Source organism: Saimiri boliviensis, chromosome 6, assembly GCF_048565385.1.
Source record: "Saimiri boliviensis isolate mSaiBol1 chromosome 6, mSaiBol1.pri, whole genome shotgun sequence".
In the NCBI taxonomy this organism is placed as follows: Eukaryota; Metazoa; Chordata; class Mammalia; order Primates; family Cebidae; genus Saimiri; species Saimiri boliviensis.
In genome coordinates, this window is record NC_133454.1 from 54,713,318 (window position 1) to 54,730,085 (window position 16,768).

Sequence of the window (16,768 nt, forward strand, 5' to 3'; positions counted from 1 at the left end):
AATTAACAATAACAAAAACACAGATATGAATAAAACACATAAATTTCTGTAATTTCCTTGCTAGTATTCTACTAAATTTTCAGTACTTAACACTGCTATTGTTTTTCTGTGTGTGTGTTGTGTGTATGCACATGTGCCCCTGTTAAACTAGAAACTCCCAGGAGGCAAGTGTTTTCCATAGGGTGTTCCCATGGGGCTGAGAACACAGACATCTGTGTACAAGGAAGGCATCATCACACATAATGAGGCTGAGTCTGAAAGAAGCACTGAGGGCAATCGGTGCCTATGGAGGGAGCGATCAGTTGTGACCAGGGTAAGTGGTCTTGAGGAAGGGAAGTATCATTTCGGCAGATTAGAGTAGAAGTGCCTTTCAAAGGTGGCGACAGTGAGACGCCAGAAGCAGGTGGAAAGGAGGAGCTTGTGGGATCCCAGAGGAGGCAGCATTCAGTTATCTTGTTGATGATGAGTATGCTGAGACTCCCTGGAGGTCTGAGAGCCAGTCTGTATCTATTTCCTTTTTTATTAGGAAGCCAAGCCTAATACATCTTCCTTCCCAGTCTGATATTGGGAAGCTTTGTCTCTTTCTTCTCCAGAGATCATTAGCTCTCCCTACCACCACCCTCCTGGGGAGGGCAGGAGGACGTAATCAAGAGAAGAGACACTAAGGATTAATCACCCACATACACATGTGACCATCAGAAAATGGTTACTAAGATACTTGTCATATAATCTGAGTATTTTTGTTCCCATGGTGGTAAAGGCCCCGTTGATTATCAGACTAATCAGAAGGAGAAACAAACACGTGACTTTTGGCGTCACCTGAAATTGTGTGCCTTTCCTCATAAAAATTCAAAGCATTTGCCTGAATGCTGAAGCAGGCCCTAGGATTCACAGACCAGCTGACTTGTCAGCAGCCATGGACTGAACAGTTTGAGATGTGCATCTCTTCTAAGTAGCCCTGAGTGCCTCCCAATGAGCAAGGCCAATCCACTAAATCTGATTGCTAGACAAAGCCTGTTCCAAAAATGTTTCATAGTGCCCAAAAGACAATGAGACCCCGCTGGATAGTCTGGGGCTGTGACATCTGCAGGACCCTATCTGTGGCTCTGTCCAGGCAGCTAAATTACTCTTTTTCCCCTTTTCCTCCTACCTCTCCCCTTTTAGTCTAGAAAAAAAAAGTTGTTAACTAAAATCAAGCCCTAGGATTTGCCATTCCACTGGCATGACATGAATGATGTTTCAAAAGATAGAAATGGTATCGAAATTCTCAAAGTATATTTGAGGATTTTCTGTTAGACTTCTTAACATGACAAAGTTTGGGCTGGGCGCAGTGGCTCACGCCTGTAATCCCAGCACTTTGGGAGGCTGGGGCAGACAGATTAGCTGAGGTCGGAAGTTTGAGACCAGCCTGGCCAATATGGTGAAACCCCATCTCAAAAAAAAAAATTACAAAGTTTGTTAATCCCTACTATGTGCATAGGAAGCTCTTCAGTACTGTGGAGGATGAACTGATATCAATGCAGTTGCTTGTCCCCAAGGAGCCTACTTCAGCATATTTAGAGCATCTTGGTTGAATTTGAGGGAAGAGAGATGACTAAGACATGGTTCCCACCCCTAGGCAGCTTCCTGATGAATGGAAGAAGCAGACATAGAAACAATCAGCAAGGCAGAATTAAGTAAGTGCTAGAGGTCTAAGTAATGAGTGAAAGAGGGAGGACTAGGCTGAGTGTGGTGGCTCACGCCTATAATCCCGGGATTTTGGAAGGCGGAGGTGGGAGGATCACCTGAGGTTAGGAGTTTGAGACAAGCCTGGCCAACATGGTGAAACCCCATCTCTACTAAAAATAACAAAAATTAGCCAGGCGTGTTGGTGCACGCCTGTAGTCTCAGCTACTTGGGAAGCTGAGGTAGGAGAATTGCTTGAACCCAGGAGGTGGAGGTTGCCATGAGCTGAGATTGTGCCACTGTACTCCAGCCTGGGTGACAGTGACTCTCTGTCTCAAAAAAAAAAAAGAGGGAGGAGTAACTAGGGAGACTCATGTAAGACTGAATTGTGAAGCAGTATCTGGCAGCATAGGACCAAGTACTCAGTGGAGGAGTTGAGGGAATAAATAAAAGAAGTCAGAGAACGGAGATTATTGGGAGATCCGAGGGTTCCTGAAGGATTCTTCTGGGAAGAGGGTCTTCATAGAGAAACTTTCTAGCTAGACAACTTCCTGCATAACCTGCTCCCCTAACCCTAGCTGCTTTGCCCGACAGCTTCCTCCTGCATCCCTGGGTTCTGGCCCTGAGTTCTCCTCTCCCTTGATTTCATGTCTTCTCCCTTTGAGATTAGAAACCCAGATTCTAGGAATTTCTACTGTTATGGCAGTCCAGTGACAATGCATGGGCAGGGCCACAGGAGGTTACCTCATTCACCCCCACCTTTCCCCATCATTCCTTACAGAGAAATAAATCCAGGGAGCCCCAGGCTACCCCACCACCTCCTGTGGCTCAGACAAACCTGTTGCTGACCTGTCAGGTTCTGTCTAGCCCTGCAGCCCTACACTTTAGAAGTCATTATTTCTCTTATTGTCATGTGCTCATTCCTCAGAAAATGACTTGGACTGGGGAGAAAGACACTTAACACCTTTCCATCCTACCTCTTTAAGAAAGGGACTGTGTGCCAAAGACACTCTCACATGTGTGAAGAAGGGGCTCTCGGGAGAATGTGAATTCCCCAGGATTCCTTTGAATACCTTTGTTGGCATTTCCTTCCCCTGTCCTCAGCAAGCACTGAAGAGCCCCAGTCCTGCAGAGGTTGAATCAATTCCTTGCGTCTAGGAAAAGATGGCTCCTGAGGTCAGAGGTTGGGCAGTGTACCTACAACACCAGTTCTTGGGATATCACATACTTGGAATGGCAAGGTCTTGTGTCTGAATCTATTGATAGTCCAGTGCTACACTGCCAGCTCCCCTGTCATTACCACCCCCTCTACACGTGCTCCATAGGCAGGAGCTGTTACTATGGAAATACATTATTTTTAAAAACAGACACACAGCCTGGGCTTGGGAATCTCCGGAACAAACCTACACGAGGAAGGAGGTTAATGGGGCTGTTTCTGGGTCCAAGCTCCAAGAGAAGGAGGGTGATGGTGGTGGAGGGAATTCAATATTCCCTGTTCTGTTCTCAACCTCTCCCAGCTTCAGGTTCTGCTTTCTCTCTGTTGACATCAGCTGGACCTCTGCCAGACACTTCTGTCTGGGAGGGATGCTCTGCACCTCCTTACCCTGGGCCTAGCTTTCCCCGGGAAATGAGAAGCTAGCAGTCGCTGAGTCTGGGGGTGTTGGGAGAAAGAGGCGGTGATTTCCAAAGGGGTCACCTCCTTCGTAACCTCACAGGCGTCCGACCTGTAGAAACTTAACAATTAACAGGGGAAAGCAAAGGCAGCATCTTAGGTAAGTGAAGTTACTCTTGCCGTGAGCTGAGAGCTGTGTGGGAGCACCGCGATTGCAAGATGGGGCGAGGTGATCAAAGATCCCGCCTATTTTCAACCCCGGAACCTCCTCCGCTCGCAGCTCGCCCTCCCGCGCTCCTCCAGCGAGGGAACGCCAGGCTGGCCTGGCCCCACCCGGCCCGGGTGCGGCTCCTTTAAGGGCGGGTGGGGGCGGGGCGCCGGCGATGTTGTCAGTGTCAGCTCTGCGCACGCAGCCCTCCCGGAGCCGGTGCCGGCCCGCGAGCCCCCGCGTCCCTGCAGACCAGTCCCCTCCTGGGTCTGGCGGGGCCCGCGCCGTAGGAGGAATCGGGCACTCGCCGGCGACTAACTGGGGTCTGGCTGCAGACCAAGCTAGGAGGACCACCGACCATTCAGAGACCCCGACGTCGCGACCCCCGAGGACCTCCTCTCCTCGCTCTGGGGCACCCACTAGTCCTGGGCACTCAGCCGCGGAGAGCCCCCGACCCCGCACCCCCAGCCCCGGGGGAGCCCGCCCCCGTCCCGCGGCCAGCCCGGGCCATGCTCCCCCGGGGCAGCGACTGAGCCCCAGCCGGGACCGGGACCGGGACCGGAGCCCGCGCGGAGCATGGATCTGGGCTGGGCGCAGCGGGACGTGGGCTGGGCGGCCCTGCTGATCCTCTTCGCCGCCTCGCTGCTCACGGTGTTCGCCTGGCTGCTGCAGTATACCCGAGGCTTGTGGCTGGCGCGGGCCCGGAGGGACAGGGGCCGGGGACCCGCCTTAGCCGGGGAACCCGTGGGTTCCCTGCGGGAGCTGGGCGTGTGGCGCTCGTTGCTGCGGCTGCGGGCGACTCGGGCTGGCGCCCCCGAAGAGCCTGGAGTCCGAGGCCTCCTGGCGTCACTCTTCGCCTTCAAGTCTTTCCGGGAGAACTGGCAGCGGGCTTGGGTGCGAGCGCTGAACGAACAGGCCTGCAGGGACGGGGTGAGTTGGACCAAGCGCCTGGGTGGTCCCTTCAGCTTTTCCTTTCAGGGTAGAGACTTACTGCTCATGCTAGGAGGCCGGATGGGGGTGGGCATCAACTGAGGAACCCTATGGCTTCTCTTCCCCTCCCAGAACAGAGAAAAGGGTGCCGCTGAGGCTGGAGGTTGTAGAAATCCAACTGGGTCCCCAAACCTCCATTTCTGTGGGCAAAGTACTCTTTGGCTGCAAACCCATGCACAAGTTGCTGTTCTCATAGCAACGCTAATCCCTGTGCCTGAGGGCACTTCCGCCTTGTCTGGGTGCTGGTTGTGTTGGGGCGTGGGAGACAGATGCACCTGCAGAAGGAATTTGCCTGCTTCTCATGCCACCACACCCATTTAACATTTCATGCCTCAAATCCCTGGTGTGGTCAGGCAGATCCCCAAGGAGTCTGAATCACCCCCCTACCCCACAGTAATTTCACTGCCACAGTCAAAAACATCCTTCATGCTGGCCTGCGGTTCATTGTGGGTGGGGGAGTGTTCAGGTGGAGAGCAGATTGACAGCACCCTTACCAGTAGATGAGCTTGGAGCTGTCCCTTGAGGGTCAGTTACAAACCAGCCCAGCCTACTTCCTCCCATTGCACCATGGGCATCTGGCCTCCCAGGAAGTGGGGCAGGAAGCGTGGTCATGAGACGGAGATAAGGTGGGAGGTAGAAGTCTTTTCTGGAGCTTCCTCCCATCCTGGCCCAGCAATCTCTCTTTGCTCTCACAGTCCATCAGCTCCCTGCTCAGAGGGTTCCCTATGCCAGCCACCATGAGTTTGGAGGCTTTACTTTGCTAGTTCCCTAGATGCCTGGAAACAGAAATGGCCACAAGAAATTGCTCTATTTCCTCTGCCCAGCTGGCCAACTGAAAGCCAGATGGCATCTTTTAATTTTATACCTTGAACCCACCTCTTCATCCAACTCTCCCTGTACCTTGTCCCTGGGTCAGAAGCAACTCCGCAGGATAGCTGACTCAGCTGGACATTGGCCTCCCTTGCAGGGGATGGGGAGATTGAGGTTTCAAGCATCCACCTCCCTATCTTCCTTGGCCTAGCCTTTGAATGAGACAGCTACCAGAGCAAAGAAGTTGGCTTCCCATGGTTTGCTAGGCAAATGAACCCTGTGGATTTGTTTTCTCCATCTCAAGACCCCAGGAAGAGTTGCCAGCCCATTCTGTGCCCCTTCCTCAATTCTGTCCTGGTGGGGCTGGAGTAGGTTGCTTCTATTACTGTGGAAGAATTAGGGAGCAGCTCTTTTGAGTTCTAAGCAGCTTTCTGCTCTCTAATACCATCCTGCTATCTGCCTTGAGGAATTAGCCAGGCCCCTGGACTCTTGAGTCCTCTGAGTTTGTATCTCTTCCCCGTCCCCCTGGTACAGATCCCCAAGGCCATGCTAGTCTTCATCTCCAAGAATACAAAGAGTCATACTCTTGAGCTTCCATATCCCATTTATTTGGAAGAAGGCTCAGCTTCATTTCTCTAGCCCTTATCTTGGACAAGTTGGCTCTACCACCTTTAACCATGACTTACCCTTTCCCACTCTGCCCAACTAGTATATGTAGGTGGCAACTAGCACCTTAACTTTTTTTTATGTACAACTTTTTTAGGGGGTAGGGTGGGAGATAAAAGGGATGGTGGGAAGAAGAAGGAAGCTCCTGGTGTTCCAGGGTCTTCAGCCAAGGTGATCTATTCTCTGAGGTGGACTAGCTCCCCATTGCTTAGTGGCTCCCAGCAGCCGCAGGTCCCTGGAGAGGCAGGCTTTGAGGGAACTACCTCCTGTCCTAAAGCCCTGAGCCAAGGAGGGGCCAGAAGCCAGCCTGCAGCTGAGGCCTCTGCAGTGGCAGAGTCCAGCCAGCAACTTAGCAGGCCAGCTCTATGGGGGGAAGCTCCAAAGACCTGATCCTGTGCCCACATTACTCCCTCAGAGCTCCATCCAAATCGCCTTTGAGGAGGTGCCCCAACTCCCACCCAGAGCCAGCATCAGTCATGTGACCTGCGTAGACCAATCCGAGCATACCATGGTAAGGGTCTGATGGGCACTGCCCTCTCTGGGGTCCAAGAAGGACTGACCCCAAGGGTTCCCTTTAGTCCAGAGGGTCTTAACCTGGAGTCTGTGAATGCCTTATGGATCGAAGGATTGGCTTCAGAAGTCTGAGAGTACCATTGAAGTTATGTGCAAAATGTTAGAGGTGTGTATATCTGCATTTTTCTGGGGAGAGGAGTCTTTGGCATTTATCTGATTCTTTTTTTTTTTTTTTTTTTTTGAGACGGAGTTTCGCTCTTGTTACCCAGGCTGGAGTGCAATGGCGCGATCTCGGCTCACCGCAACCTCCGCCTCCTGGGTTCAAGCAATTCTCCTGCCTCAGCCTCCTGAGTAGCTGGGATTACAGGCACGTGCCACCATGCCCAGCTAATTTTTTGTATTTTTAGTAGAGACGGGGTTTCACCATGTTGACCAGGATGGTCTCAATCTCTCGACCTCGTGATCCACCCGCCTCGGCCTCCCAAAGTGCTGGGATTACAGGCTTGAGCCACCGTGCCCGGCTTATCTGATTCTTTTAGGGATTTATGATCCTGAAAACATGAAGTCCCTAGGAAAATGGAAGGTGGGAAGGGTCTCTGCTGGACTACTATAGGGCAGGACAAAGCAGGGTGAGCACCCTTTCCCCACATCTGACCCACCTCGCCGGTCTCAGGTGCTGCATTGCCAGCTCTCTGCTGAGGAGGTGCGGTTCCCAGTCTCTGTGACCCAGCAGTCCCCCGCTGCCATCTCCATGGAGACCTACCACGTCACTCTGACACTGCCACCAACACAGGTAGAAGGGGATGTGGGAAACTGAGTTGGGCAGGGGGCGGTTCCATTGGCTCGGCTTCTTCCATTTGTTTCCTCTCTGGGATGGAATTCAGGAAGGGTGGGTCCTCAGGAATTAGGAGTCCTTGGGGAAATGGGACAAGTCAGCCCAGTCACTTTGTTCCTGTCCGTAGTTGGAAGTCAACCTGGAGGAAATCCCTGGTGAGGGGCTGCTCATATCCTGGGCCTTCACTGATCATCCAGATCTCAGCCTGACGGTGCTTCCCAAGCTGCAGGCCAGGGAGGTAAGGAGGGAGGGCTGATAGAGAAGAGGCAAAACAGGGAAGGGAGGCACAGCTGGGGTATCCACCTCCTTGTTCTCTTCTCCTCTCTGCAGAGAGGTGAGGAACAAGTAGAGCTCTCCACAATTGAGGAGCTGATCAAGGATGCCATAGTCAGCACCCAGCCAGCCATGATGGTCAACCTCAGGGCTTGCTCTGCCCCCGGCGGCCTGGTGAGTTGGCACCCAAAGCAAAAGATTTGTATGCACCTTGTTCCCAGGGTGCTATGTCAGGATTCTTGCTCTTTGGACCTTCTTCTGGTCTTAGGTACCCAGTGAGAAGCCACCCATGATGCCCCAGACCCAACCAACCATTCCCAGACCTACCCGGTTACTCCTACGGCAGCTTCGGGCATCTCACTTGGGAAATGAGCTGGAAGGTGAGAGCTAGAAGTGGCTGTGGGACTGCCAAGGCTATGGTTGGTTGCAGGTGCTCTCTGCTCCTCTGCCAAGGGTACAGCCTCTGTATTCTGCAGTGACTTCCCATCTTTGATCTGAGTGTCTCTTCTAACTTCTGGTTCCTCACAGGCACCAAGGAACTGTGCTGTGTTGCTGAACTTGACAACCCCATGCAGCAGAAGTGGACCAAGCCCGCAAGGGCTGGACCCGAGGTGGAGTGGACAGAAGACCTGGCACTGTAAGGAATAACCCTGCCCCAACCCCATGCTCCAGAGCAGAGAGGATCAAACCCTTCCAGCACAGTCCTTGCAGGAATCAGCTCTGTTTTCCATAGCCTTTGGTGTGAGCCCCTATTGTATGCCAGGCCTTGGCTTGGGTCTTAGGGTTACAGACATGACCAAGATACAGCTCCCATCCCTGGGTCAACGACAAGCTTCAGGCAGAGACAGGTGTACATAAAGAAGATGGTAAAACCTTGCCAGCTGAGGTTTATATAATGTACTGTTGGAGTGCCTGGGTGGGGGAGGGATTAATTCCCGTGAGAGAATAAGGATCAGAGTTGGCTTCATGGAGGAGATGGCATTTAAACCACACCTTAGAACAAGAGTAGGATTTCATCAGAGTGAGAAAGTATTCTCGGCAGAGGAAAGAGCTCGAGCAAATGAAAGAGGGTGGCTTGCAGCTGAGAGACTGGCAGGACAGGAGAAGCAGGGCCAGGGAGGATTTGAATGGGCAGCTGAGGAGCATGGTTTTCACTCGGGCCCTGTCCCTTTCTCTTGGGACAAGAGAGAGTTTGGAGGGTAGGAGAGTCTGATTGGAGCACTTGTACCATTTTATTTATGTACACAACTCTCTGCCTCTGGCCTGTGATCCACTCAAGGGTGGGTTCAGCTTGCAAATCTTCCCCTTCCTACCCCATCTCCTCTTGTCCCACAGGGATCTGGGCCCCCAGAGCCGGGAGCTGACCCTCAAAGTGCTGAGGAGCAGCAGCTGTGGAGACAGTGAGTGTGAGGCAGAAGGGATACCCCTGGGTGGGTGCAGAGTGGTGCCTGGCCATGGCCCAGCTCACAGTGCCATCCCTTTCCCCAGCCGAACTCCTAGGCCAGGCCACACTGCCTGTGGGCTCCCCCTCCAGACCACTGTCTCGAAAACAGGTGTGCCCACTCACCCCAGGGCCAGGGAAAGCCCTGGGACCAGCAGCCACCATGGCAGTGGAGGTGAGAAGCTGAGCCCTGGGGGAGGTGGGAGGACACAGGGGATGGGCAGCCTCTGAGGCCCTGCCTCTTCTCTCTCCCACCTGTGGGCAGCTTCAGTACGAGGAAGGCTCTCCCCGGAACCTGGGTACTCCCACCTCCTCCACTCCACGCCCCAGCATCACACCTACCAAGAAGATTGAGCTTGATCGGACCATCATGCCTGATGGCACCATTGTCACCACAGTCACCACCGTCCAGTCCCGGCCCCGTATAGATGGCAAATTAGGTAAAGAGAAGGAGCCTGGGATCCTAGCTCTAGCCAGGGGCCGGGGACTGCAGACCCAAGGTGGGACAGTGAAAGAAGAGAGAAAGCCTTAATTCCAACTCCCCCAGTCCATTCCAATCCTACCGCATCTTCCTCCCAATCTTTGTCTCTCTCAAACTTTCCCCTACCTCCTGCCATTTCCACAACAATTTCTCTCACTCTGCCACCCTTCTGGATCCTCTTGCCCCTCCTCACACAGGACTCTTGCACTCCCACCTTCCATCTTTCCCTCTGGCTTTTCACAGGTCTCTTTCCTTCCCTGTCCTTAGCCCCAGCTGACCATAATTGTCCATCCCTCTGCCCTCAGCCTTCCAGCACCCCTTGGGGTCCTCCAACAAACCCAGAGGCCTCTGTGGCATTTCTGCCCCACTCAGTGGGCCCCCATGACACTTCTGCCATCATAGGGGCCACGGAATTGCCCCTACCTTAGGGGACCCCAGTACCCCCCATCCCCTCTATATTTTCAGAGCATCTCCCCACACCCTCAGCAGATCCCGAGGCACTTTCCTACACTCCCATTGGCTCCTGGGGTGTCTTTTAGTCCCCTGGTATCCTCTTAATCACCTATTAATCATTCTTCCCCTCTGAGTCACCCAAAGTCTGCGTCTCAACAAAGACAGTAGGGGTGGGGGCCACTCTGAAGCACCTCCCAGCTCACTGACCCTCCCCCACCCACCAGACTCCCCCTCCCGCTCCCCGTCCAAGGTGGAGGTGACCGAGAAGACGACAACTGTGCTGAGTGAGAGCAGTGGCCCCAGCAATACCTCCCACAGCAGCAGCCGTGAGTGGGGAATGGGGTGCATGAGTGTGGGTTGGCCCTGGTGCCCCAGCATCAGAAAGTACTCTGGGTGGGACAGGAGGAGTTTGAATCCAAGAAAGAGCCAGGGAGAAGTCAGGTTATCCATCCTCTGCACCCCCCCACAGGGGACAGCCATCTTTCCAACGGCTTGGACCCTGTAGCAGAGACAGCGATTCGCCAGCTGACGGAGCCCAGTGGGCGGGCGGCCAAGAAGACACCCACCAAGCGCAGCACTCTCATCATCTCTGGTGTTTCCAAGGTAACAGGGCTCTGGGGAGAGGAGCTGAGATGGGGAGAAAGCCCTAATGGGTCACTCCTGCCCATTAAAACTTGTCCCTCCTGCCAGGTGCCCATTGCTCAGGACGAGTTGGCACTATCCCTGGGCTATGCGGCATCCCTGGAAGCCTCAATGCAGGATGATGCAGGGACCAGCGGAGGTCCCTCTTCACCTCCCTCAGACCCACCAGCCATGTCCCCAGGACCCCTAGATGCCCTCTCCAGTCCCACGAGTATCCAGGAAGCAGATGAGACAACCCGTTCGGATATTTCTGAGAGACCGTCTGTGGATGATGTTGAGTCGGAAACGGGGTCCACTGGTGCCTTGGAGACCCGCAGCCTGAAGGATCACAAAGGTAGCGGGACACTGGCAGGGTGCCCCCATCTCTTTTTTTTTTTTTTTTTTTCCTTCCTCTTCTCTATTATTGACACAGGTGCTAGAGCCCATCTCTTCTTTTATATACATATCATGACCTGGGGTACCTTAAGCCAGCATGCCTTCTCCTTCCTCCCCTAAGAGATAGCTGGAGTAGCCAGCCTAATTCGGCCAAGCTAGCCTCGGGGGGACCTTGTTGCCTTGGTTCCTGGCCTGGATCTGACAGGCTTGTGATAGGAAGGGATGCCAAGTTATTTCCCTTTACTTCCATTTTTCTTTCTTCCTGAGTCTAAGTGCCAGTTTTCCTGCCCTTTAAAAAAAAAATTATAAAAATTTATTCCCAAGCTGGGCATGGTGGCTCATGCCAGCACTTTAGGAGGCCAAGGTAGGCGGATTACTTGAGTCCAGGAGTTTGAGACCAGCCTGGGCAACATGGCAAGACCCTGTCTCTACTAAAAATACAATAAATTGGCTGGGCATGGTGGCACACACCTGTAATCTCAGCTACCCAGGGGGCTAAGGTGGGAGGGTTCCTTGGGCCTGGGAGGTTGAGGCTGCAGTGAGCCGTGATTGTGCCACTGCACTCCAGCCTGGGTGACAGAGTGAGACTCTGTCTCAAAAGGAAAAATTCTTCCCTTCCATTCTGCACCCTCTCCCCCATGAGTATAAGAAATCCTATCCCAGGCCAACGCTAGGATTGTCCCTCTGGCAGCAAGACAGGCTGTGACCAGTGGTGGTAGTTCTTCTAACTTTAAAAGATGAGAGGCTTACCCTGAAACATTTTCATTCCCCTACCAGTGAGTCTGTCAACCATGGATCTATCTATTTTTTAAGTCTGCATCACTTCTTGAGATAATGAGTTTTCTACCTCCAAAGCCTGCTGCGTGAGCACCTTGCTCATTATACTGGTTCTGAATTTACCTCTTTGAAGTTTCCAGACGCATCACCTCCTGCTCACAGCCTGGAATTCGGTTAACAAGTCAGTGTTAACCCACTTTTCCCCTCATGATTTATAGGCTTGTGGGAGGACCCTCTGGTAGCTTGTGTCTTCCCGTAAGAAAGAGGCCCAATCCCAGGCTGTCCTCACAAAGCAGCCAGCCCCGTGACATTTTGTTTGCGGGCGGAGTTAGGAGTGCACACAGATCCCCGCAAGTATCAGGACTTTTGCCTCAGGAAGGATAAAGCACGTGTTTGTTTCTGCTTTCGTTTTCTTTTTTCTTTTTTTTCACGAAGCCTTATGGAGGAGTATGTTTCTGCTTTCTTTCCTGAGGAAGCCTGGCTTCAGGGCCACTGAACTGATCCTGTTCCGCATCCTCCATGCCTCCATTCTCGGCCGTGCCTCTGACCCACGTCTCACCCTACCCCGTGCCCCTCTGCCTCAGCTTCCCCTCTTCCCCTGCAGTGAGTTTCCTGCGCAGCGGCACCAAGCTCATCTTCCGCCGGAGGCCTCGACAGAAGGAAGCTGGCCTGAGCCAATCCCACGATGACCTCTCCAACGCGACAGCCACGCCCAGTGTCCGAAAGAAGGCCGGCAGCTTTTCTCGCCGCCTTATCAAGCGCTTTTCCTTCAAATCCAAACCCAAGGCCAATGGCAACCCCAGTCCCCAGCTCTGAGGACCCTCTTCACCTCCTGCGCAAGGAAAGGGCACGAATTCTGAGCCCATTCCCCACCTCCCCTTCCGTTCCCCTTCCTGGATCCCAAGCGCCTGGGCCGGGAAAGCCCTCTGGGTTCCAGGAAGCCCTGACCACCCTGGGCCGCGGGGCCGGTTGGAAGGATACTTGCAACGGGAAGCCCATGAGAGGTGGCCACCCGTTGCCAAGGACATGGACGAGGGACTAGTGGCTGGGGGGAGAGGAGGGCCCTGTCCGGCATGTGTAGGCATTCCCCAGAAGCCTTTGCCTCCTGCTGAGCCTGGTCCCTGAGCAGAGTCCCAGGGTGCTCAGCTCTTCAGCTGACCCTTCCTCCCTTATTTATTCTCTTTTCTATTTATATGTGTGGCTTAGGACCCTCCGTGAACAGAGGCTAGAGGGCATCTCTCCCAGGTGACCCTTCTTTTCTGTCCTAGGAGGGTGGGTAGTTCCCTTTGGGATGGGGCTCCCACACCTCCCTCAGGTCCCCACTCAGGCCAGCACCAGTGTCTGCCTCTGAGAATGTTGGCAGCTCACAGAGAGCAGGGCCGGCTCGGGATGGGGGGCAGGTACTCCCCACCACCCTGCCTCCCCTCCTGCTCCTCATTCCTCCCTCCCCGTTTATTACCGTTTTTTGTACTTGATGCCTTCTCTGTGAGCAGTGGCTCTGTGGGAAGGAGGGAGCCTGGAGCCTGGTGGGAAGCCTTCCCCAGAGAGATGGCTTTAGGGGCTTTATCGAAAGACCGATGATGAAGCCATGCAAGGCTGCACTTCTGTGTGTTGGGAGACGATGATGATGTCCATTGCTGTGTGATGGCTTGGAATTTAATTTATTAAAGTCAAATTGAAGTTTATAAACTGGACAACTGGTTATGCTTTGAAAGGCAGTAGGCAGCCAGGCTGTGACAGAGATGGAGTGGGAAGATGAGAGACAGGGGCCCAGATAATGAGGTTGGGTAGATGACATACATTGTGGATCTGCTGAGAAGTTCCTGCAGAGAAGAAGGGATGGAAGAGACGGGAGGCTCTGGAGTGTGAAGTTGTAGCAAAAAAGTCAATAGACTAGGACAGGTAAGTCTTCATTCCCCCTTCTGGAACAGGCTTCTCCTAGGATATAATGGAGTTCAGAGCTTGGACTCTGTAACTAGACTGCCTGCCTTGGTTTGCGTCCAGCTCCTCTAATTACCTGTGTGATCTTGGGCAAGTTAGGTAACCTCTGAGTGCCTCAGTTTTCTCATCTGTAAAATGGGAACTTCAATCATCATAGCTATCATTTGGTTGTGGTGAGAAGTAAATGAAGTGCTGAGTAAGTGTTTACTGTTGCCCCAGAAGAAATAGTGGGAGGGGGAAGTCTTAGAAGTGTTTCAACAACAACAAAAATTCTCTCATTCTGAAGTGTGGGCACATTTCAGGGATTTGTAGATCCTAGCAAACTCTATGTCACTGGTTCCTGTGCTCTAGGATCTTATACAGAACTTGAACCAGGTAAGCTGCTACAGGATATTAGACAGAAGGCAAGACCAGGAACAAGAAAACTGAGTCTGTCACAAACCAAGTGATCTTGAGCAGGCAACTTCTCCTTTGTGGACCTGAACTTCCTCATCTCTAAAATAAGGGTGACCTGGATAATCATTCAGGTTATATCCCGCCTTGACATTCTATGACTTACTACACATCTCAAGGTGTTTAGGGCACATGCCTTTGGGTAGATAGCACATGGAAATTGTTACTATTCCTCATGCTGCTGTCCACACTACTCACCAAATATGAGATATCTGGGAAGAACGGAGGGTATAGATGTTTGGCTATTTTTTTTTTCAATTAAGTAATTTGGTTGGGGCCAGGTGCAGTGGCTTACGCCTGTAATCCTAGCACTTTGGGAGGCCGAGGTGGGTGAATCATGAGGTCAGGAGATCAAGACCATCCTGGCCAACAGGTGAAACCCTGTCTCTACTAAAAACAAAAAAATTAGCTAGGCATGGTGGTGGACGCTTGTAGTCCCAGCTACTTGGGAGGCTGAGGCAGGAGAATTGCTTGAACCCAGGAGGCAGGGATTGCAGTGACCCAAGGTCGCGCCACTGCACACCACAGCCTGGGTGACAGTGCAAGACTCCACTTCAAAAAACAAAAAGAAAGAATTTAGTTTTATATATATGGGGGGACAAGTGCAAGTGCCTTTTTTTTTAATGATGTTTTTATTGAGACAGGTCACTCCCATCACCTAGGCAGTGAATTCATTTATTTATTTATTTATTTATTTTTTTTTTTGAGACGGAGTTTCGCTCTTGTTACCCAGGCTGGAGTGCAATGGCACGATCTCGGCTCACCGCAACCTCCGCCTCCTGGGCTCAGGCAATTCTCCTGCCTCAGCCTCCTAAGTATCCGGGATTACAGGCACACGCCACCATGCCCAGCTAGTTTTATTGTATTTTTAGTAGAGACGGGGTTTCACCATGTTGACCAGGATGGTCTCGATCTTTCGACCTCGTGATCCACCCGCCTCGGCCTCCCAAAGTGCTGGGATTACAGGCTTGAGCCACCGCGCCCGGCTGAATTCATTTATTAAATAACAATGAGCCGGGCGCGGTGGCTCAAGCCTGTAATCCCAGCACTTTGGGAGGCCGAGGCGGGTGGATCCCGAGGTCAAGAGATTGAGACCATCCTGGTCAACATGGTGAAACCCCATCTCTACTAAAAATACAAAAAGTTAGCTGGGCATGGTGGTGCGTGCCTGTAATCCCAGCTACTCAGGAGGCTGAGGCAGGAGAATTGCCTGAACCCAGGAGGCGGAGGTTGCGGTGAGCTGAGATCGCGCCATTGCACTCCAGCCTGGGTAACAAGAGCGAAACTCCATCTAAAAAAAAAAAAACAATGAAAAGTCATTTGGATAATAATTTTGCAAAAGGTAATCAATTTATAAGTCCTTTTCCATTCACTCTGGAGACTTATTTACAGGCTATTTCTTCCAGGCTACTGAAAACATGGTGGACATTTCTGTGCCACTCAAGGTATAAACAATTCTTTTTTTTTTTTTTTTTAATAGTTTAAGTTCTGGGGTACATGTGCAGATCTTGCAGGAAGTGCAGGTTTCTTACATGCATATATTGCATGCATTGGGATGAACTCTGGGCTTTTTTTTTAGTGTATGCATTGCCCGAATAGTGAACATCATACCTAATAGATAGTTTTTCAACCCTCACCCTCCTCCTACCTTCTCACCTTTTATAGTCTCCAATGTCTATTATGCCACTCTGTATGTCCATGTATACCCACTATTTAGCTCCACTTATAAGTGAGAATATGCCATATTTATTGTTTCTGAGTTACCTCACCAAGGATAATAGCCTCCAGTTCCATCCATGTTGCTGGAAAACACATGATTTCATTCTTTTTTATGGCTGAGTAGTATTTCACTGTGTGTGTGTGCATACACACACACACACACACACATTTTTTTTTTATCCAATCCTCCATTGCTAGACACGTTGATTTGGCTGATTTTTTTATAGTGAAATAGTTTAACTCTATGTCATGAAAATTCAAAGAGATTTTTCAAGCTGTTTCCCCTAATCTAAGAAATGTAACTCTTAGTGGTTCACAGAGGAACAGTTTGTTTACCAGTATGACACGACAACCAAACACAGTGAACTTGTGGTTGCACAAGAAACTTGTTGATGAAAGAGCAGGTATTCAGATTTCTACTGGACCTGGGAATTGAGTAGATGGTAACTGGAATCTGTACTGAGCTTCCAGTGCTGAGCTGCCCAGAGTTCCGTGGAATCACATAATTTAGTGAAGAACAGCCTGACCACGTTTCAAAAATAGGGAAATTTTAGATGAATGAAGAAAATATGAAACATACTTTCATCAACTTAATCCATTTCACACTTTCAGAAGAGATCCACAGCTTTTAATGAGTATGAATTACGCTTTCAGTTTTTATGGCAGCTTTTAAAGAACAAATCTCAGGATATGTCTCAATTACCCAGCCAAAACTGTGGCTTGTTTTCAAGAGAAGCAGATTGAGATAGAAGTAAACTATGCTAGACAGCATGACACCGCTTTAAAATTTGGAAACATATATATAGATCCCAGAGCAATCCTGAAATTTTTGCTCTGTAACCTATGTTTGAGTTTACATAGCTCTGTGAATGAACTTTTTCTTCATGAAACTGCTAAATAAAGCTAAAAGCTAT

General features: G+C 51.3%; 1 protein-coding gene across 1 annotated transcript; it reads left to right on the forward strand.

Annotated features, from left to right (window-relative positions):
- Positions 1 to 3,648: 3,648 nt before the first annotated feature.
- Positions 3,649 to 13,430, forward strand: C2CD2L (C2CD2 like). The gene is made up of 14 exons (XM_010334448.3): positions 3,649 to 4,415; positions 6,367 to 6,462; positions 7,138 to 7,257; positions 7,427 to 7,537; positions 7,630 to 7,746; positions 7,841 to 7,952; positions 8,101 to 8,209; positions 8,908 to 8,972; positions 9,061 to 9,188; positions 9,279 to 9,453; positions 10,172 to 10,273; positions 10,417 to 10,550; positions 10,638 to 10,923; positions 12,346 to 13,430. Exons 1-14 carry the CDS (start codon positions 4,062 to 4,064, stop codon positions 12,555 to 12,557), a joined length of 2,121 nt encoding a protein of 706 aa, XP_010332750.1. The 5' UTR covers positions 3,649 to 4,061; the 3' UTR covers positions 12,558 to 13,430.
- Positions 13,431 to 16,768: the final 3,338 nt, after the last annotated feature.